Genomic DNA, 20225 nt, shown 5'->3' with positions numbered 1-20225 from the left:
TTGAATCTGATTTTCAATGGCTGCTAAATTTTCTTTCAATGTCAGTAATGTTATTTATTTACTGAGTCTTCTCTTCTTGGTCCTTTCGGGCCTTCCTTTTTAGGTGACATATTTCTATGATTGTTTCAGCAGGTAAATTCTTAAGAGAGGAATTGTTAAGTCAAAGAGCACAAGCATTTTATTTGTTCCTTGCTACTCCACATCTTCCTTATTCACAAAATTAGAGGGCTTTAAAACTAGGTGGTTGACAATCACGTCCCTGTCGATATGCTACTTCAAATCACTTCTCATTGGGCTGAATGAATTTTATCCAGATAAGTTAAATCTTCTTAAATGTTACGTTCAAACTTAAGAAGCTAATTCTGTTCCCTATCTGGTGGTATCCAGAGCTTTTCCATTCTCTCCTTGTCTGTCTGACCACAGTGTGGAATAAAATTATTCACTCAAGAGTTGACAGCAGTGAATGAAAGACACAGCTGGAGGAGACCACGAATAGGAATGGTTTCTAAAGTTTCCATTCCCTTCACTCGCTCTCACCTGAGGAAAAGACCAGGTGCACAGGGTTACTTGGGGGTGAGCCTCTGATCTGGCAACTGTACTCTCCAGATTCACGGACCTTAAGGGTGTTTCCTGGGGTTTCTATTTCTTTCCCAGAATAGCGATGTTCCCATTTTGTTTTCTGTGGTGGGTAGAGGCGAAACCCATTGCAAGTCAGAGTCACTGTGTCCCCTTGGAAGACAGTGGTCCATGGAGGTTGGAGGGAAATCACAGGTTTGCGTGCAGTTTCTGAGAAGAGAAATGGGTCAGAGGAGGGGCCTGCAGGCCCAGCCACAGGGGTCAGCATGGGACAGACTGGAGGACCTGGCTTTGGAGACCCTAGCTCATGCTGTGAGTCAGCCAGGGCACTCACTTCACCTGAGGGGGTGGCGGAGGGTAATACCAGCAGGGATTCACTGTCAGACATCACTGGCTACTTGGCCTGCCATAGAAGTGGATCCATCCTAGAAAAAACTGCCCCTGTCCTGCCCCTCTGTCATGCTCTCAAATTCATAAGAACTTCCAAAGGTGTTGTTAAAATCACAAGTTTGCACTTTTCCTGAAAGAATAAACCATACGGTTTCAAAGGTATTGAGCTATCTCAGTCATTCACAGATTGAACTTCTTGTTCTACTCTCTTCCTTCTCATTATGGCACTTGACTAGTCTAAATAAAAAAGAATAAATTATATTGTCATACATTTGGCACTGAGCAATTTATCTAATACCTTCGATTTTTAAATGAAGATTCAAATGCCCGGGAAAATCCCATCATAGCTAACTGTGGTAGAGCAAGGAATGAACACGTCATTCACCAGCATCTAGAGGTGACCTAGACAAAGGTCAGCTGGGGATGCTGATTTTGGACAAAGAGAGGGGATGTGGGAAATTGCTCTTCATAGGTCCTCAAGTATCCACTCTGACCCAGAAGACTGGCACCAAGAGCTAGGACGGCCTACCTGTGTGCTAACTAACCTTTTCCCATCTCCCCGTCTGCGTTTCTCCCTTGTAAGGGCCCAGGTGTTGGGTGGTCCTCTGCTCCCTACAGCTTCCCAGGGATTTCACTCCACAGCTGTAGACAATGCAGCATTCCTGCTGGCACCACCACAGGAGGGGTTCCTGGCTTACTGACTGGGGAAGGATGTTGTCCTGAGCACAGCATGTTTGCCATGGAGGTAAGGATGTCATGCTTGGCTCAGGGGGGTCTATTTGCAATAGAGGGAAATGCAGGGCCTCACAAAGGCCAGGAGCTGTTTGAGCATTCTCTCCTCACCCAGTGAGGATCAGAGGACAACCAGGAGGCTCTCCTGGCCTTTGGGCAATGCTGATAAACCAGGTGACACTTTCACACCTCTGCTGGCCTTGGCAAGAAAGCAGGAGATATTAGAGACTCCAGGTGGCCATCATGAATATTCCCTAGTTATTATGGAGATGCTTTTATCCAGAAACAAGGGGGAACAAAAGAAAGGAGAACTCACCCAACTGTCCAATGACAGGAGCTGCAAAAAAATTAACAGCCAGAGATGAGCACAGATTACAAATGTTGTGACTTTTCAAAGTTAATGTCTATTTTTTTCCCATCTATTTATTGCTTCTTCCATTAAAAATTCAGTAAAAATCTAATAATTATTTAATATCTATCATCTATCTATCTATCTATCTATCTATCTATCTATCTATCTATCTATCTATCTATCTATCTATCTAAATATATGTACTAAGACATTGTGATTGGGCTTCTAAGATGTATTTGAGAAATGGTCTCTGCTGTCAGGGAGTTGACTGGTGGAGGAGACAGGCACACCACACAAAGTGATGTAATCATAACACAAGGAGCACAGTAAAGGACACACACAGGGTATCTTGGTGCAGAAGGGCCACCAAGGGTGTGAGGGTGTGTGTTGAAGGTGGGGGGGACATGGAAGGTGATGCTTGAGAAAACTGTGAGACACAGGAACCGGCAGGTGAAAGTTAGTGTTTGTGTGAGGCAAGAGGTGATGGGGAGGGCAGTCAAGGCAGAGAGGCACAGAGTGAGAAAATGACACTGGTGTTCAGGAGTTGGGGAGTCTGGAAGATAGGGAACGGTGGGAGAAATAGATTAGAGGGGCTGGTGGGGCCCAAGTGAGTGGCTCTGAGTTTACTGTAAAAGCCACTGGGAGCTATGGAAAGATTTCAAGGAGAGTGACGACAAGACTGAAACATAGGTGGAGCTCTCTGTCAGTGGGCCCAGGTGTGGGGAGCAGGCTGTGGGCGGCAGGGCCCCTACAGCCTGGGAAATGCTCAGGGAGCAACCCCCAACCACTTCTCCTCAAACAACATTCTTTCCACTTGTCAGAAGTTCCGTAGCCCATGCACACTTGTTATCAGCAAGCACAGTTTTTCGTCTTTAAGGATGATCTCTCCACCATGTATTAAGATGTATGCAACCTTGTTAAGATAGTGTATAAAGCTGTTCAGGTGCTGGCTACAGCCATCAGCTGCGTCAGTCCTCCCGACACCATCCTATCTCTCGTCTCTGGTGTGTTTTGTTCTCGTGTTTGTCCCTCTTCTACATTTCCCACCTTTCCACTCAGGTTAACTCTCCCTCCTCACACATGGTCTCAAGAGGTTTTTCTCTAGTGTCAGTACACCACACCCAGGTGTGAAACCAATAGGCTGGTTAGCAAATGGGGCCAAGGTGGTGATGTTTAATCTCTCTCAGGGTGTTTGTCCCAAACTATTAATCTCATCATCTGTTTGTTTGCCTGCTTCCTTTCTCCTCTCTAGAACACAATCCCTACGAGAACTGAGACTGCTCTTATATTCACCAGATACCCTCCAGGATCTAGAGCAGTGCCTGGCATGCAAAAGATATTCCATTCATTTTTATTTATTTGTTGGACAGTCAATTACTTAAAGAGCTAGGTTAGTAATAGTAGAGATAGAAAGATACAGATTTGAGAAATGGGTAATGAGAGTGATGAGGCAACATTGGCAGGTTTATAAACTGAGTACATCTAAGGGACAGATTCAATTTATTCATTCAACAGAGATGTGTGGAATGCCAGCTGTGTGCCAGTGCAAGGCAGCTGACATCTGGCAGTGAGTAAGTAGCACATCACCCATGTCTGTGTACATGGGGTTGAGGGAGGAGTTGTCCAAACCTGACTGTGTTCTCACCACCACCTGAATATCTTGGCCACCTTGGCTGTTGCATTGTATTAAATGGAGCTAACATTTACACATGTTATTTCACGTAATCTTTCAAAAGCCCTAGGTAGGCAAGTGTAGGATTAGTCCTATTTCACAGCCAGAATACTGGTTAAGTAGTTGGGTAGGGACAGGGATGACATTTTGAACCTGCTTGACCCTTCAGGTACTCTCCGGGCCACCCTCTGTCTTCCCCCTCTAATGGGGCCACAGTGGGATGAGCTTCTTATCTCTGAAATGACAGTCCACATACCTTCCAGCTGCGGTGCCTCTTCTCTTAGACCTCACCCCTATGCCCGCCCCTCCAGCTTCACTCCTAAGTTTCACAAAGTCTTTACCAGCTATTTGACATATGGTTTACTATCTGCCTGCACCATCTGCTGCTACCTTTGCCTGGACAGTTATTTAACTGGAATCTTGGTATCTAGCTGTTTTTTGTACATCAGCCTTGCTGGGAGCCCTTCTACATTATGAACTTCCTGAAGACAAAAATAATGTCCTCCATGGATCCCCATCATTCTCAGCACCTGGCATAGTGTGGTATGCATAGATAGCACTAAAAATATTTGCTTGACAAATGCATAAATGTATTACATTCTGATATTTAGATCTTGGTAAAAACCAGCCAGTTCGTAGGTATGCACTGATAGACACTTATGCATGCCCGCAGACACAGTGAGAATGTCATCTGCCCTGGCCTTTTCCTCGCCGTATCCTGCTGTCTCTCTGTGTCTACCCCATCCCATGATCTTAATCTGCCAGTCACTGCTGTGATTCGTATCTGAGTACAGAAAGAAGAGCAAATTTCTTGGTTCCTCCTGCCCGGGACTAGCATATGAGGAATAAATGCATCTCCTTTACAGAAAGGAGAGTGGGTTTGTCTCTGGATAAGACAATATGAATAAGCCACCTCAGCACATTTCCTGGACTTCATGAAGTGTTTGTTGAACAAAATAAATGAACAAAGCATTAGTTGTTGTGGTCACTATGGTTTCCATTTCTGTATGGTTGAAGGATTTTTCCAGCTGTGACTACTTCCCTCAGGCTCAAGAGAACACCCCCTGAGCACTGCAGTAACGCCTGTGTGCAGGGCTGGATCTCAAGAAAAGGCCTCAGAAAGGGCCAGACTTGTGGCAGAGAGAGAAGCTGTCCCAACCCCACCCACCCACCCAGGGCCTGTGTTGAGCCATTGTACTCACCCAGGGTCAGTAGTGTCATCCACAGGAACATGAAGACCTGGACCTCCCTGGGCTGAAACCAAAAGGGGTCTTTTTTCAGGAAGAGCAGGCTTGGTTTGATCTTGCTGTGGTTATAGCACATACTGGTTCCCGGGGGCAGATCTGAGAAGATGCTCTGTCACAAAGAGCAGAATGCATCTGTGAGTTAGAAAAAGGAAGTGGGTGTACCCATCTTTAACTACTAATTAAAAAATTTTAAAAATACAAGCCCTTGACCCCACATTTCTGCTGTTGGGAAATTCCCTTGAGATAAGTATGAGGATGTATTTCCACAAGAACATTGATTGCAGCATTCATTATCGCCTAAATGCTGGAAGCAACATCAAAGACTGTGGATATGAGACGGTTTAAAATATCCTAATTCATCTGCACAGCAAGCAGGGAAGCCATCAAAGAAGGTGGGGAATCTGTGCAGGTGACAAGGCAAGACCACTTTGTTTAATCTTAAGGAAAAAGTGAGGGCCAGACTGGTATTTGTAGCATTATTCGCTTGGGTGGATATTAAAAAATAGAATAAATGCATTTATAAACTCTTATAAGCATACGTTTTTCTCCCTGGAAAGTACACACACAAAAATAGTGACTTCACTTGAGGAACTGTAAGTGGGAAGGAGAGATTTCAAGTTATTCTGTATTACTTTTTAAATTACCATGTGACTGTGTTGTTTTTATATGTTTTTAAAAGTCAAAGAAAGAAGGTGGCCCTCCTCACAGCAGCTCATGTCTTAGGGACCTGGCATCCTAGTCAACAAAGGTCCCTAAGACAGCTGCTGCGAGGAGGGCCACCTTCTTTCTTTCAAATAATTATTCCCACCCTCTCCCTTTGGGCCCATACCTTGGCCTTCTTAAGGGGGTATTTAATTTCATGGGTACAAATGTACATTGCCCTGAGTATATTATGTCACATCCAACCTGAGACCAGAAAAACCTGACTCCAGCTCAGTCCAACAGGACCACTCCGAAAGGGAGCAAAGGGTCTCTACACGCTTTTGGAGGGAAAACAAACAGCGTTGCCAGGAACACGCTTGTGGTGCGCATGCGCACATGTTTCCGTTGGGTTTGTACCTGGGAATGGAATCCCCGGCTCATAACGTGCACCTAGGTTCAGGTTAGAGAGTGCTACCACATCATTTTCCACAGTGCTGGTGCCAATTCAATGCTGCCAACCAATGCTGATGTTGGTATTGACGTCCTGTAAATTTGGGCCATTCTGCTAGGATTATCTCAGTGTGGTTCTGATTTTTTTTTATCACTGGTGAATTATGAGATTGAGCAGCTTTTCATAGTTCAGTTGGTGATTGAGATATCCATTTTTATGTGAAAAGTCTGTTCAAATCTCTCCCCATTTCTCTATTGGTTTTCAGTTTTTCTCCTCCTCTTTCATATTGTTAAACCCTGAATATAAATCCACAGCTGGACATGGGTACTGCAAAGGTCTGCCCTCAATCTGTGGCTTGTCCTTGGTAGTGCCTTTGATGAACAACCATTCCAACCCTGATATAGTCCAGTTCATCAATCTTTTCCTTTATGGTTAAAGATATTTGTATCCCTTCTAAGAAATTTTGTCTGCTCCAAGGTCATGAAGATACTCTCCTAGGTCATCTTCCAGAAACTTTATTTATTTTACTCTTCATTGTATATGTATAATATCATTGCAACTAATTTCTGTGTATAGTATAAGTGGTTGTTTATATTCCCTTTTAATCTAAATATAGATAGCCAATTTACCCAGCCCTATTTGAGAATAGAGTTTTTCCACAATACAGTGCAATTTCACCTTTGTTGTAAATCAAGAAACCATGTGGGTCTGTTTCTAGAAACTCTTTTCCAGTCCATTAGCCTATTTTGTCTATCTTCAGGCCGATGCCATACTGTCCCAATTATTGTTGCTTTATAATAAATCTTATTATCTGATAGTTTTATGTCATAACATGTTGGCCTTCTTCAAAATTGTTTCAGCAATTTTTGGCTCTTTGCATTTTTCTATACATTTAAAGATCAACTTGTCAATTGCCTCTCTCCCCTAAAAACTGCTGGATGTTTAATAACTAGATTTCATTAGATCTATAAATTAATTTGTATGAATTAATAAGGGTCCTCTTCGAATCCATACACATCACCCCAGTTATTTAGATTGGTCTGAATGTTTCTCAGTAATTTTCTGTAGCTTTCTCTGGAGAAGACACATCTTTTTTAGGTTTATTTCTAGGTATTTGATTTGGTTTTGAAAAATATTATTTTGTTTTATATAAAAAACATATAAAAATATTACAATAATATTATAAGTGACATTAAATTTTTTTCTATGTCTAGAAATATATAAAATAGTTTTTTGTATATTGATCTTTTATCTACTAAAATTGCTGAATTTATTGATCAGTTCTAATAGGTTATTTAAGTTCTTTTAGATTTTATGCACACACAGTCATATTATCTATGAATAATAATAGTTTTGTTCACTACTTTATAATACTTAAGCATTTTTTCGTGACTTATTACACTAGCTAGGAACTCCAACATGGTGCCAAAGAGAAATGGTGACATTAGGCATCCTGTTTTAGTCTCACAGGGAAGGGTCTTATATTTCACTATATAAATATGGTATTTTCTGAAGTTTCTTGGAAGTAGATATTCTTCATCAGATTAGATAATTTCCTTCTACTCTTCATTTGCTAAAAGTTTTTCTTTTTTTCCTAAATAATGGATGTTGTTTTAATAAATGCTTTTTTTTTTTTTTGCATTCCACTGTAGAGAACATATTTTATGATTTTGATCTTTTGAAATTTGTTGAAATTTGCTTTATGGACTGGTATACAGTCAAATTCTGTTCTTGAAAATAATGTGTAGTATGCAATTATTGGTCTATTATTTCATTCTGTCAATTATACTACATTCTACATCATATTGTTCAAATACCTATATTTTTACATTAGAATTTTTTCTAATATTCTATCAGTTACCTAGAGAATCATGTTCAAGTTTCCCTTGTAATAGTGAATTTGTCTTTTCCTTTTATGTTTTTGTTTAATATTTTGAATTTATTTTATGAAAAGCATACTCATTTAGAATTGTTCTCTCTTTTTGACTGTTTGACACACTTACCATTTTTTTTATTGTTGGGGATTCATTGAGGGTACAAGAAACCAGGTTACACTGATTGCATTTGTTAGGCTAAGTCCCTCTTGCAATCGTGTCTTGCCCTCCAAAGGTGTGGCACACACCAAGGCCCCACCCACCTCCTTCCTTCCCTCTCTCTGCTCTTCCTTTCCCCATCCCTCTCTCCTTCTTACATCCTTCGTATTAACCTGGATGGAAGTGGAAGACATTATTCTTAGTAAAGCATCACAAGAATGGAGAAGCATGAATCCTATGTACTCAATTTTGATATAAGGACAATTAAGGACATGGTGGGGGTGGGGGAAGTGGACACCAGAAGGAGAAAGAGACACACTTACCATTATTATTATTAATTTTTTTTTTGTAGAGACAGAGTCTCACTTTGTCGCCCTTGGTAGAGTGCTGTGGCGTCACACAGCTCACAGCAACCTCCAACCTGTGGGCTTAAGTGATTTTCTTGCCTCAGGCTCCTGAGTAGCTGGGACTGCAGGCACCCGCCACAATGCCCCACTATTTTTGTTGTTGTTGTTGTTGTTGCTGCTGCAGTTTGGCGGGGGCTAGATTTGAACCCACCACCCTCGGTATATGGGGCTGGTGCCCTACTTACTGAGCTACAGGTGCCACCCACACTTACCATTATTAATAGCTCTCTTTACCCTTGTTTCTTGCCTGAAAACCACACTGGGGGAGTCTCATCTATATTTGAACTTGATTTATATGGTTGAATGCTACACTTTGAATAGTAATCTGATACTGTGTTTGGGGATCTCTGGAGGTGGTAAGTTTATTTTTTATATGAGAGGATGTAAATATTTGTGGCTAGGGAATGGACTATCCCCTAAGATGGTGAGCAACAAGTCCTTTCAGGCTTGTACATACCTTCTGCTTCTTCCATCAAGAAATATAGTCTCTATCGTTTGCCCTTGAATCTAGCTGGTCTTGTGACTTGCTTTGGCCAATAGAAGTCAAATGGTAGAAGTGAAATCTTTGCATTTTGAGCCTAGACCTTAAAAAGCTTGGCTGTGGGGTGGCGCCTGTGGCTCAGTGAGTAGGGTGCCGGCCCCATATGCCGAGGGTGGAGGGTTCAAACCCAGCCCCGGCCAAACTGCAACAAAAAAATAGCCAGGCATTGTGGCGGGCGCCTGTAGTCCCAGCTACTTGGGAGGCTGAGGCAAGAGAATAGCAGAAGCCCAAGAGCTGGAGGTTGCTGTGAGCTGTGTGATGCCACGGCACTCTACCCGAGGGCGGTACAGTGAGACTCTGTCTCTACAAAAAAAAAAAAAAGCTTGGCTATGTCTGTTTTTGTTCTTTTGAAGTCCAGAATTACCACGTAAGAAGTCTGACTGCTCTACTGGGACAGAGTCCCAGCCAGGCCACACTGTTCCAGCCATCCCAGATAAGGCATAGACATGTGAACTAAGCTACCTTGGTTGTTCCCATCCCACTTGCATTCTCTGACGACTGCTGCCACATTAATGACCTTTGGCTAATGCAAATGCCTAGTTGAACACAGTCAACTCATTGGACCACTGTTGTTTGAAGTCACAGGGTATTGGTATGGGCTTTTAAAACTCAGCAATGGATAACTGAGATGGACTTTTCCTATCTCCCTTAGGAATGTTATTTTATCATTAAGTAATAATCCACTTATCTCTAATAATGCTTTTGTCTAAAAGTTCATTTATCTTATTAGACCAAGCTATTAATCATGTTATTTGAATGTACAGCCTTACTGATGTGAATCTACTTCAGTTCTTGACTTCTTCTATGGCACAGCTTCTACTTGTTTTAATTTGACTTAATTTGTTTCAGATTTTATGATATTTTATTTCACTTATTTTTCATGGGCTAGTATTATGTGGCAGAGACATTTATGCTCACTGAATAGCCACGTGCTTCGCATCTCCCAGCTCCCACATAGCAATGTGTCCGTTAGACTATGAATGAAAGTGATATAAGTTATTCCAGGCTGAAATGTACAAGAGCAGGTGTGGAGTGCTCATTCATCATTTTCCTTGCTATAGGGACCAAATAACCCACATGCTTCAGACAGCGCAGGTACAAAATGGTGAAGCCTTCATCAGCCTGGGTCTGCTGTCTATTCACGACTCATGTTGGACTTATAACTTGAATTAAAAGAAGTTTTTATGTGTTGAGTCACTAAATTTTTGGATTTGTTGCAAAATATTATGCTTTTTTTCTCCAGCCTTACTTGAAACTATTTTAGTATTCTTCATTAAATGTAAATTTAACTTTTTTCCTTGAGACACATAATGATTATCATATCACGGGAGGATCCTTCTATTTTTATTTTTTGTGTGCTCAGGACCATTTAAGTAACTTTGGGATTATCCATTCTTTGAAAATTTGTAAGACTTAGCTGTGAAACTCTCTTGTACAGATAGGCTTTTTGTAGGGTTGTTCCTTTGCAACTACCTACATTTCTACTATGATAATTCATTTGGTTAGCTCTTCTTTCTTATTCTAAGATAATCCTGCTTTTCATTTTTGGTATTTATATATTTATTTAAAAAATCAGTTCTTGAATTTAATTATTAGTTCTGTTTCTGTTTTTTAATTTATAAATTTATGCTTTTCTTAGACATTTTTGTTTTTACAAATTCTTAAGTTGAATCTTTATTTATTTTCATTTTTTCCTATTTAGTAATTTAAATGTGCAAAGCCACACATTTTCTTCTGTGCTTTATATATTCTGACATAGTCTACTCATTATAATGTCTTATAGTTAGTTTACAATTTCAGTTTTGATTTCCTCTTTTTTTTTTCCACAGTTTGATTTCCTCTTTAACACTGGAATTTTTAAGGAATTTTCAAATACGTAGACAGTAGTATTCTTTTCTATTTTTGCTACTTAATAATGACATTTTGTTATTCATTGTATTTTAATACAAGAACATATGTATACTTCCTGAAATTTGCTACTTTCTGGAATTTATTGAGATTTTCTTTGTGACCTAATGTGACCATAGACCTTTAAAAACAAACAAAAAAAGTTGTATTTTTTTTTACTTAGGCATAGAGAGTTTGACATATATTTATTGTTTCCAGCTTATTAAATATATTAAACAGATCCTCATTAATATTTTTCACTGATTTGTAAATCTTATAACTATGTAACCTAATATATAGAATTTCATAACCAATATTTATTTCGGATTGTACTATGAATAATTTAGAGTACTTTTTTTTGGTCTGAGTTAATATATGCATTTTTCTTTTTAGCTGAATTAGAACTATATGACACTAACATTGTGATTCCCGTTCTTGTTTGTATGTCTCCATGCTTTTATCATTTTATCACCTCTTGTATTACTTTGTTTCAGAATTATTTCTTGCACAGAATACGTGGTTGGGTTTGTTTTAGATTGTAAATCTATCTTTTATAGCAGTATATGTCATACTTACATATACATAAGACAAAAATGGTTGGCTTTAACTTTGTCATCTAATTCATGTTGTTAAACTTTCCTCCTTTAAATATTTTGTTTTCTTTCAATCTCTTGTTTGTATATTTTTAAGGGTATACAGCATTGCTTATCTTTGGAAAGGATTGTAGTTTGTTTTTAGTGACCCTAGTGGTTAACTTTGTAATTCTAGTATTACAGCTCTCATGGTTTGACAATGTCTGTTTACTTCCTACTAAGTATGAAAGAAATCAGCAGCCTACTTTTACTTTTCCCCATATGTTTTATATCCTTTGCCTCCTTACTTTTATTCTTAATAGTATAATTTCTATATTTTTAGGGTTTATAACATTTACACTATGTTTTGTAGCCATCATTCACACAATGGCTATGTTTAAAAGAATTCGATACTCATCACAAGTTTTAAGTCATGTTTAATCTTGAAGTGCTAAGATCACTAAGTTATTGTATATTACAAAGTATCTGTCTTTGCCTTGTTCATGGAATATATCTGGGCTTAAAAATCTTGGCTTAATCTTTCTTCCCTTGAGGGCCTTTAAACATTGGACTATTGTCTTCTAGTTTTAAATGGAGCTATAAGTTTGAAGACAGCTTTTTACTCTCCTTCACATAACTTGAATTTTTCTTCATTGCCCACCAAATTCTTTTTTATCTTTGAAATACAGAAACTTTATTCAAATACATCTTGCTGCTAATTCTGATCAGTTTTCCGGATGCTTTCTTCTGTTATATCTTTAAATACATTTCATTGGCATTTATTCTATTGGCTTCTTTCAGAATACCTCTTATGGGTATATTGAAAAGATTTAATCTGTCACTCATTTCAATTATCTTCCCCATAATAATGTTAACTCTTTGTTCTTTCCTATTTTATCTTGCTTGGTTTTGTCAAATCCAATTTTCATTATTATATTTTCAGCAGTTTTTATTCTTTTTCCTTTTTCTGATTTTAATATGGCTTATTTTTCTTATTCTATTTTTTAAAGTTTGATTAATTTACCTTCAATATTCTTCTTTCTTCTATTTTTTCAACTCCAATATATTTACTATTCAGAAAAAGGCTTTGTCCTTTTAAATTTCTTTGATAAGGAGTAGAAACGATCTGGTTTTTCCCTGTGGCTTGGTGGTGCAGCCCTTCTTCTGTCTATGTCCTTTGCCCACCAACACTTTATTGTTGCCAGCATGGCCAAATGCCATGCTAGTGACATACTGATTGTGATTTATCTTTCAGTGAGGGCCATGCTTCCCCAGCTGTCTCTTCACAAAGAGCAGGATGTGGATGTGAACTGGAGCAGCAGGCAGTTTAGACTTGGGATCTTGCTTCAGAACATCTTGCTATCTCTACCATGTTTTCCTTCTTGGGGGTCAAGAAGTGGTCTGCCTGGCTTAATGTGAATCCCTGAATTTTATATATTTTTCTGCGTGGTGATTTAGCAATATTTCTCTTCAACTAATAATGTTAATACCTATAGAGCCAATATTGCCTGCTGTGTCTCCTTATGCCTGCAAAGTGCCCCCTTTATCCCTGCTTTCAGAGAGGCTCATCAGTTTCCATATCCCCTAAATCTGATCTTCCCAGGGAGGGCTTACTGGTTTGGAGCTTTAGAGCTTTGCCCTTTACTCTTGGGGAACTTAAAGCTTTTCCTACTAGTGTGTGCAGGGGGTATGTTTACTGTCAGCTTCTTTCTTCTCTTGGTTTGGTTTGAATTTCACTGTGGTTAGAAGCAGTTCTTCAGAGTTGATAAGCTGAGGATGTGGCTTTTCAAATGTTTCATTGCAGACAGGGTTTCATTTTTCAAAATTTATTTTTATTTTTGTCATTTGTGGTTGGTTCAGAACGTAAAATGTGGTAGATGTGCTTTTATTCTGAACTGAAAGAGATTCTTACCCCCATCACAGTTACCATATATTGAATTATTACTGTAGTGCATCATCATACTGGGTACTTTGTAAATATTGCCTCATTTAACCTTCACATTAACACTAAAACAGTGAGTTTTGAAATAACACAGGCGATGTTCCATCAGGCAGGTATTGTTATCCTCATTCTGTGGATGAGAAAAATTGAGGATCAAAAAAATTATTTATAATTTCATGTACCTTGGACGTTGAAAGACTCACAGACAGTAAGTGGCACAGCCAGGTCTGGAACCCAGGTCTGTCTCAAGTGAGCCTAACAAATCCAATAAAAAGATTCCACAGTCACAGGCATTTGAACTAAAATTTAGATGCCATCATCTGAAACCCTCTGGAATAGCAGTAGTCACCATGGTTAAATGGTTACCTCTCAAGAGCAATTACTAAGAACCTATTCTGGTGATAGGAAGTGGAAACTTGGTGTTCTGAAGTCTGTAAATGAACACTGGACTATTTATAACATGCGAAGATCAAAGCTAAATGTTCTTGGAGGGTGCATTTAAAACAGGAAGTGGGAAATGACCCCCAGTAATCTCACGCTCATTGGGTGGGTCTGCTCTCAGGGCTCTGTCATTTGGGGAAGTGGTGGAACCTCTCAAAAGCAATTTGAGTGATGGGGAGGATTTTGTATGCTGATGAGGGGAATGCTCTGACCGCAGCAACTAGGAGAAAAATATCACATAAATATGGTGGGAGAGAGCGTTGAGACAGGTGAAGAGGGGGGTCTTGGCAGTGAGAACAATCTTGGCAAAAGAAAGATTTAATTTCTTAACTGTTAGTTTTGGATGATTTCCCTGAGGGAAAGTTGGAATAGGCAGTGTTCTGACATGACATAGAGCAAAGAAGCACAGTGCCTGTCACCAGAGAGAGGCAGGCACTGTCACTTACCAGCCAGGTGACCTTGAGTGAATTATTGAACTTAAGCTTACATTTCTTCATCCTTAAAATGGGGAAGTCAATGTCCACTTCGTTAGGCTGCTGTAAAAATCAAAGGCATATTGAAAGCCTGGGTCTGCATGACACTAGATCCTGATGCTCTTGCAAAGCCCTATTTAGTCCCTACACTCCGGCCTTTCTACCAAGCTGTCTTTAGTTGAGCTAATGGATGCCTGTTAAAAATCACTGGATGAGTGTATATGCAAAGGTATACTTTTTGCCATATAGAAGGTATACTTTTTTGCCCAAATATTTGAAGGAAAAATAAGGATGCACCTTATACATGGGTAGTACAGCTGAGGAGCAGGGGGACCCACAGGCCCCACGAGCCACTGTGTCCTCCCGGTTGGGCCTGCCAGGCACACAGGGTTCCAGTCCAAAAGGGTCCAGATCTGGTAGGAGCAGGCAAGATTGGCCACTGCCCAGCACCATGCTCAGAGGAGGAGCTGGTGGTGGGGCTGGTCAGGGGGGCCATGGCAGGTGGAGGGGACTGGAAGCCACACAGGCCCCAGGGACCTGCCTGGCTGCCCATGAGTGGGTAGAGGGGCTCAGAAGCTGCCACCTGCCAGCTGTGTACCTGCATGGCCATCTTCGCCATGGCCTCCAATGTGGCAGGGAGGGAAGGGCCGTGAGAGAGGGAGGGGGAAGTCTTCACAGAGCTGGTGGTCTGTGCGTTTATAAGGGGTGCATTAGCTGTCTCCAGACGTATCTCTCCCTGCCAGCTAAGAGCTGGCTGCTTCCTCAAGGGGCATTTTCCTGAAAGTTTGGACCAAAAATGTGGGTATGCATTACACAGGAGTGCATTTTACATGGCAAAATCTGGTATATTTAAAAGCTGTATTGAAGTGTAATTTTTAATGCTAAAATTCACTTTTTATCATCATAATCTAGTTTCAGAACATTTTCACTACCTCAGAAAGAAACCAGGCACCCATTTGCAGTCACTTTCAATTCCTTCACACAGCCCCAGGTAGCCAGTTAGTCTGATAATTCACTTTCTCTGTAGATTTGCCTGTTCTGAACATAGAGATGGGTACCTACAACGTGTGCCTTTTGTATCCAACTTCTTTCACTTAGTGGTATGTTTCTGAGGCTCATCCGTGCAATAGTATGTATTTTGTGACTATATTTTGTAGTTAAATCTTCTAGAGCAGTACAACAAGATTTACTAAGACTCTACTCAAATATTTCACAATTTTTTTTAGCGTACTGCTATCTCATTCCAAGTTTGATAAGCAAGGGCAACAGCCAGAGATAATAAGGAAGGAAAACGTCTGATGTCCATCATGAACAGCTGCTCAGACTTTCTGCGGAAGCCACTGACGCCTTTGGGTCCCTTTGCTTTCTTGCTGCTATATTCCCAGCCACATTCAAAAGGGATATTTGGTCAGATTAGGCTGCTCTTAACTTTTGTCCTTGAATTCTGGTCACAGTTTTGTGTTTGGCTTTGTTCACTTGCATAGGACTCCAGGAACGAAACCTTCAGATTCTTGCTAGTTTTCTGGTCCATGCCCAGTTCTCCACTGACATCAACCCCTACATATATCCTATTATTCTGTTCATACCGATTTTTCTTCTTTATTAATGTAGATACTTGCTTATATTTAGAAAACATAATTGAAACAGGTGCCCATCATTAGATATGTGAAGCAAATCTGCCCCCCTTCCCCCCCGCTCCCATCTTAGGATACGTGCTGGACCTACAAGGTGAGTGTCACTTAAAATCCCTGCACAAAGACTCTTCTCCTCTCCCTCATTCTTTTCCAGCTTGGTCATCTCAGTACAGCATCAGCCACATCTATACAGACTGTGACTCTTGGCCAGGGAGAGAGCTTGTTGGTTGGCAGAACATGGGTATCAGAATCAGACAGATGTGAAACTGAAGCTTAGCCCTGTCCTTTACCATCTAAGTGAACTTGGGCAAACTTTGCAAGATATTGAGTCTCAGTTTCCTCATTTAGCAAGAAGATATTAATTATACTTGTTTTTGGGCGGCGCCTGTGGCTCAGTGAGTAGGGCGCCGGCCCCATATGCCGAGGGTGGCGGGTTCAAACCCAGCCCCGGTCAAACTGCAACAACAACAACAACAAAAAAATAGCGGGGCGTTGTGGTGGGCGCCTGTAGTCCCAGCTGCTTGGGAGACGGAGGCAAGAGAATCGCATAAGCCCAAGAGTTGGGGGTTGCTGTGAGCCGTGTGATGCCACAGCACTCTACCCAAGGGCGGTACAGTGAGACTCTGTCTCTACAAAAAAAAAAAAAATTATACTTGTTTTCCAGTTGTTGCTAGGAGTAAATGTTTATATATTGCAAAACACATTGCAGAAGCTGCATTACTAGCCCGCCATCCTGATCCCTGACACCAGGTCTTCTCCCCATTCACACAGCAACTGTTTTACTAAGACTGGAGCTCAGGTCCATGAGTCTTCTCAGCTTAGCACTGGCATGATTAGTAATTCCAATGGTAGGTCCAAATAGTTATGGAGAATTTACAAAAAGAGAGTTTGTACTTGTCTTGGGCCTATCTGATTCTGGATCAGTTCTCTTTTGGAGAGGCCTCTCATGACGTGATGAAAACATCTTACTACAGCTGGCTTCCCAGGCCTATGACCTGTGCAGTCACACCAAAGGGCCCTGAGCTTGGTTTAATGCTATGTTGTTGCCATCTTGACATTTCTAATAATTTTAGTTTTGAACTTGTATCTCGTAAATTAAGTCTGATAGGACAGTAGAATCTGCACATGAGCTAAGGAGATGGTTGCAATATACATCTGCCTTCCCAGCTGCTTATTAGCAAACAGCATTTGCACTACCCCATGCTCTCAGAATCTCAGGTGCACTCATGAGTGGAAGTGCAGTGAGACTCACAGCAAGCACAAAGTAAGTACGCGACATCAGTGACTGACAGCCCCAAGAAGCCACCACTTTCCATTGAACCTGACTTGTTTTTCATGTTGGAAGAAGATAGCTGTGTTCTAACAAACATGAATGACCGAGGAACCCTCACATATCCTTTCTTATGTTACTGCCTATATATTAGCTAATCACAGTGCTGAAAATAACAGAAGCAAAGGGGAAGAGGCAGACCTAGAACTGCCTTACTTTCTTCCTCACTCAGCAATAAGCCAAAGGTAGAAAGAATTGGTAGAATGTGCACATATCAAGAAATGAAATAAGGGTGGTGCCTGTGGCTCAAGGAGTAGGGCGCCAGCCCCATATACCGGAGGTGGTGGGTTCAAACCCGGCCCTGGCCAAAAAATAAAAGAAGAGAGAGATAAATGGAATAAAAACAATTGATTATTTTTAAAACTTTTGCAATGTTTTTACTGTCCTGATAAGACATAACTGTTATTCATATTGCCTAATTTTGGTAATTCCACATATTAATTAAATGCTCTATATTTGCGGGGACAATTGGCATCGCAAAATATAAAAACAGACTGTAAAATTCATGCTAATAATTTAAAATTTTTTCCTTCCTTAGGGTGACATTAAATAGAAAAAGCAGCATGACAAGTTAAGGAGGAGGCCATGGAAGAAAGGAAAAAGCTTTATGTTCTAGTACTTTTAATGACACTTTTTCCCTTGCTTTTTGAACAAGGGATCTTGCATTTTCACTTTGCACTAGGTCCCACAAATATATAGCTGGTTTTGTATCTAGCTCTGCTCTCTTTTCTGCCATCTCTGGGTCGCTTCCACGAGAGAGCTTTGGCTTCTTGAATAGATGTGTTTTCAGAGAAGGCCCTGTGCAGAAGAGCTGCCTACATTTTGTAATGAAAACCCTCATTTTTAACTGGAAAGTTGGTACAAACCAATTGGTTTGAGGCTTTCCCCTTGTTCCTCCAGCTTATGTACATGCTTGAGGTATTATTTTTCCATGCACCTGGGAAGTCCAATGACCCAACACATTTGCATGAGCATAAGCCATATATTCATCTTGAGCTTCCTCTTTCTGTGCTTCCTGGGTGGCATTTGAAAAGGAGTCTCTTTTTACATCTTATCTCAAGTTCACACTGCACCTTGGAGATCTTACTAGATATGACAAGCAAAAATCTGGGATGGGCAGATGGTGCACCCTGGGGAGTCATGAGGTGTATGAGCCAGGAAGGATCAGAGGGATTATATAGGTAAACTTTCTACCTTGACTCAAGAGTAAAAGGCAAAAACTTGTAAAAAGCAAAATGATTAAAAAAAAAAAATAGGCCACAAAATGATGGTTTGGAGGTGGGGAAAGCTGACATGAATCTGAAAGGTTCTAGACATTGTTTTGGGGCAGCTTTGGAATATTAAATCCTGGTGCACAACAGACAAAATTAAGAAGTGAGCGGCAGCACAGCCGAGGAGCTTTCAGTTGATGCTTCAGTCTCTCCCCATTAATGGCACCATCATTCCTCTGGTTGCCAAGGCCAAATCCCTGGCAATCAGACCTGAATCCCCCTTTCACCTCCAACCAATCACTGCTTTTACTGCAATTCCTCCAAAACAAGATTATTTTATTTTATTTTATTTTATTTATTTATTTTTTATTGTTGGGGATTCATTGAGGGTACAGAAAACCAGGTTTCACTGATTGCATTTGTTAGGTAAAATCCCTCTTAAAATCATGTCTTGCCACACCCAAAAGGTGTGGCACACACCAAGACCCCACCCCCCTCCCTCCTTCCCTCTCTCTGCTCTTCCTTTCCCCATTCCCCTCCCTCCTTCTTCTTTTATTTATTTATTTTTATTGTTGGGGATTCATTGAGGGTACAATAAGCCAGGTTACACTGATTGCAATTGTTAGGTAAAGTCCCTCTTGCAATCATGTCTTGGCCCCATAAAGTGTGACACACACCAAGGCCCCACCCCCCTCCCTCCTTCCCTCTTTCTGCTTTCCCCCCCCCATAACCTTAATTGTCATTAATTGTCCTCATATCAAAATTGAGTACATAGGATTCATGCTTCTCCATTCGTGTGATGCTTTACTAAGAATAATGTCTTCCACTTCCATCCAGGTTAATACGAAGGATGTAAAGTCTCCATTTTTTTTTATAGCTGAATAGTAATTCCATGGTATACATATACCACAGCTTGTTAATCCATTCCTGGGTTGGTGGGCATTTAGGCTGTTTCCACATTTTGGTGATTGTAAATTGAGCTGCAGTAAACAGTCTAGTACAAGTGTCCTTATGATAAAAGGATTTTTTTCCTTCTGGGTAGATGCCCAGTAATGCGATTGCAGGATCAAATGGGAGGTCTAGCTTGAGTGCTTTGAGGTTTCTCCATACTTCCTTCCAGAAAGGTTGTACTAGTTTGCAGTCCCACCAGCAGTGTAAAAGTGTTCCCTTCTCTCCACATCCACACCAGCATCTGCAGTTTTGAGATTTTGAGATGTGGGCCATTCTCACTGGGCTTAGATGATATCTCAGGGTTGTTTTGATTTGCATTTCTCTAATATATAAAGATGATGAACATTTTTTCATGTGTTTGTTAGCCATTCGTCTGTCATCTTTAGAGAAGGTTCTATTCATGTCTCTTGCCCATTGATATATGGGATTGTTGGCTTTTTTCATGTGGATTAATTTGAGTTCTCTATAGATCCTAGTTATCAAGCTTTTGTCTGATTGAAAATATGCAAATATCCTTTCCCATTGTGTAGGTTGTCTCTTTGCTTTGGTTATTGTCTCCTTAGCTGTACAGAAGCTTTTCAGTTTAATGAAGTCCCATTTGTTTATTTTTGTTGTTGTTGCAATTGCCATGTCAGTCTTCTTCATGAAGTCTTCCCCCAGGCCAATATCTTCCAGTGTTTTTCCTATGCTTTCTTGGAGGATTTTTATTGTTTCATGCCTTAAATTTAAGTCCTTTATCCA

At 40.5% G+C, this 20225-nt stretch overlaps 1 protein-coding gene across 4 annotated transcripts in view; it reads right to left on the bottom strand.

The window, feature by feature from the left end:
* Window positions 1–5078, bottom strand: part of FCRL5 (Fc receptor like 5) — a 36491-nt gene extending 31413 nt beyond the window's left edge. For all 4 annotated transcript variants that reach the window (XR_008383221.1, XM_053607353.1, XM_053607354.1 and 1 more), the window contains exons 1-3: window positions 4925–5078; window positions 2015–2035; window positions 538–786 (exon numbers count right to left, since the gene is read on the bottom strand). Coding sequence is in view for 3 of the 4 variants with exons in the window: in XM_053607353.1 (XP_053463328.1) it covers window positions 538–786; window positions 2015–2035; window positions 4925–5045 (391 nt within the window). In the remaining variant the exon portion in view is untranslated. The remainder of the gene's footprint in view (window positions 1–537; window positions 787–2014; window positions 2036–4924) is intronic.
* Window positions 5079–20225: the final 15147 nt, after the last annotated feature.

Source organism: Nycticebus coucang, chromosome 10, assembly GCF_027406575.1.
Source record: "Nycticebus coucang isolate mNycCou1 chromosome 10, mNycCou1.pri, whole genome shotgun sequence".
Classification (NCBI taxonomy): Eukaryota; Metazoa; Chordata; class Mammalia; order Primates; family Lorisidae; genus Nycticebus; species Nycticebus coucang.
Note: the sequence above shows the minus strand (reverse complement) of the source record. Positions and strands in the feature narration are given on the sequence as shown.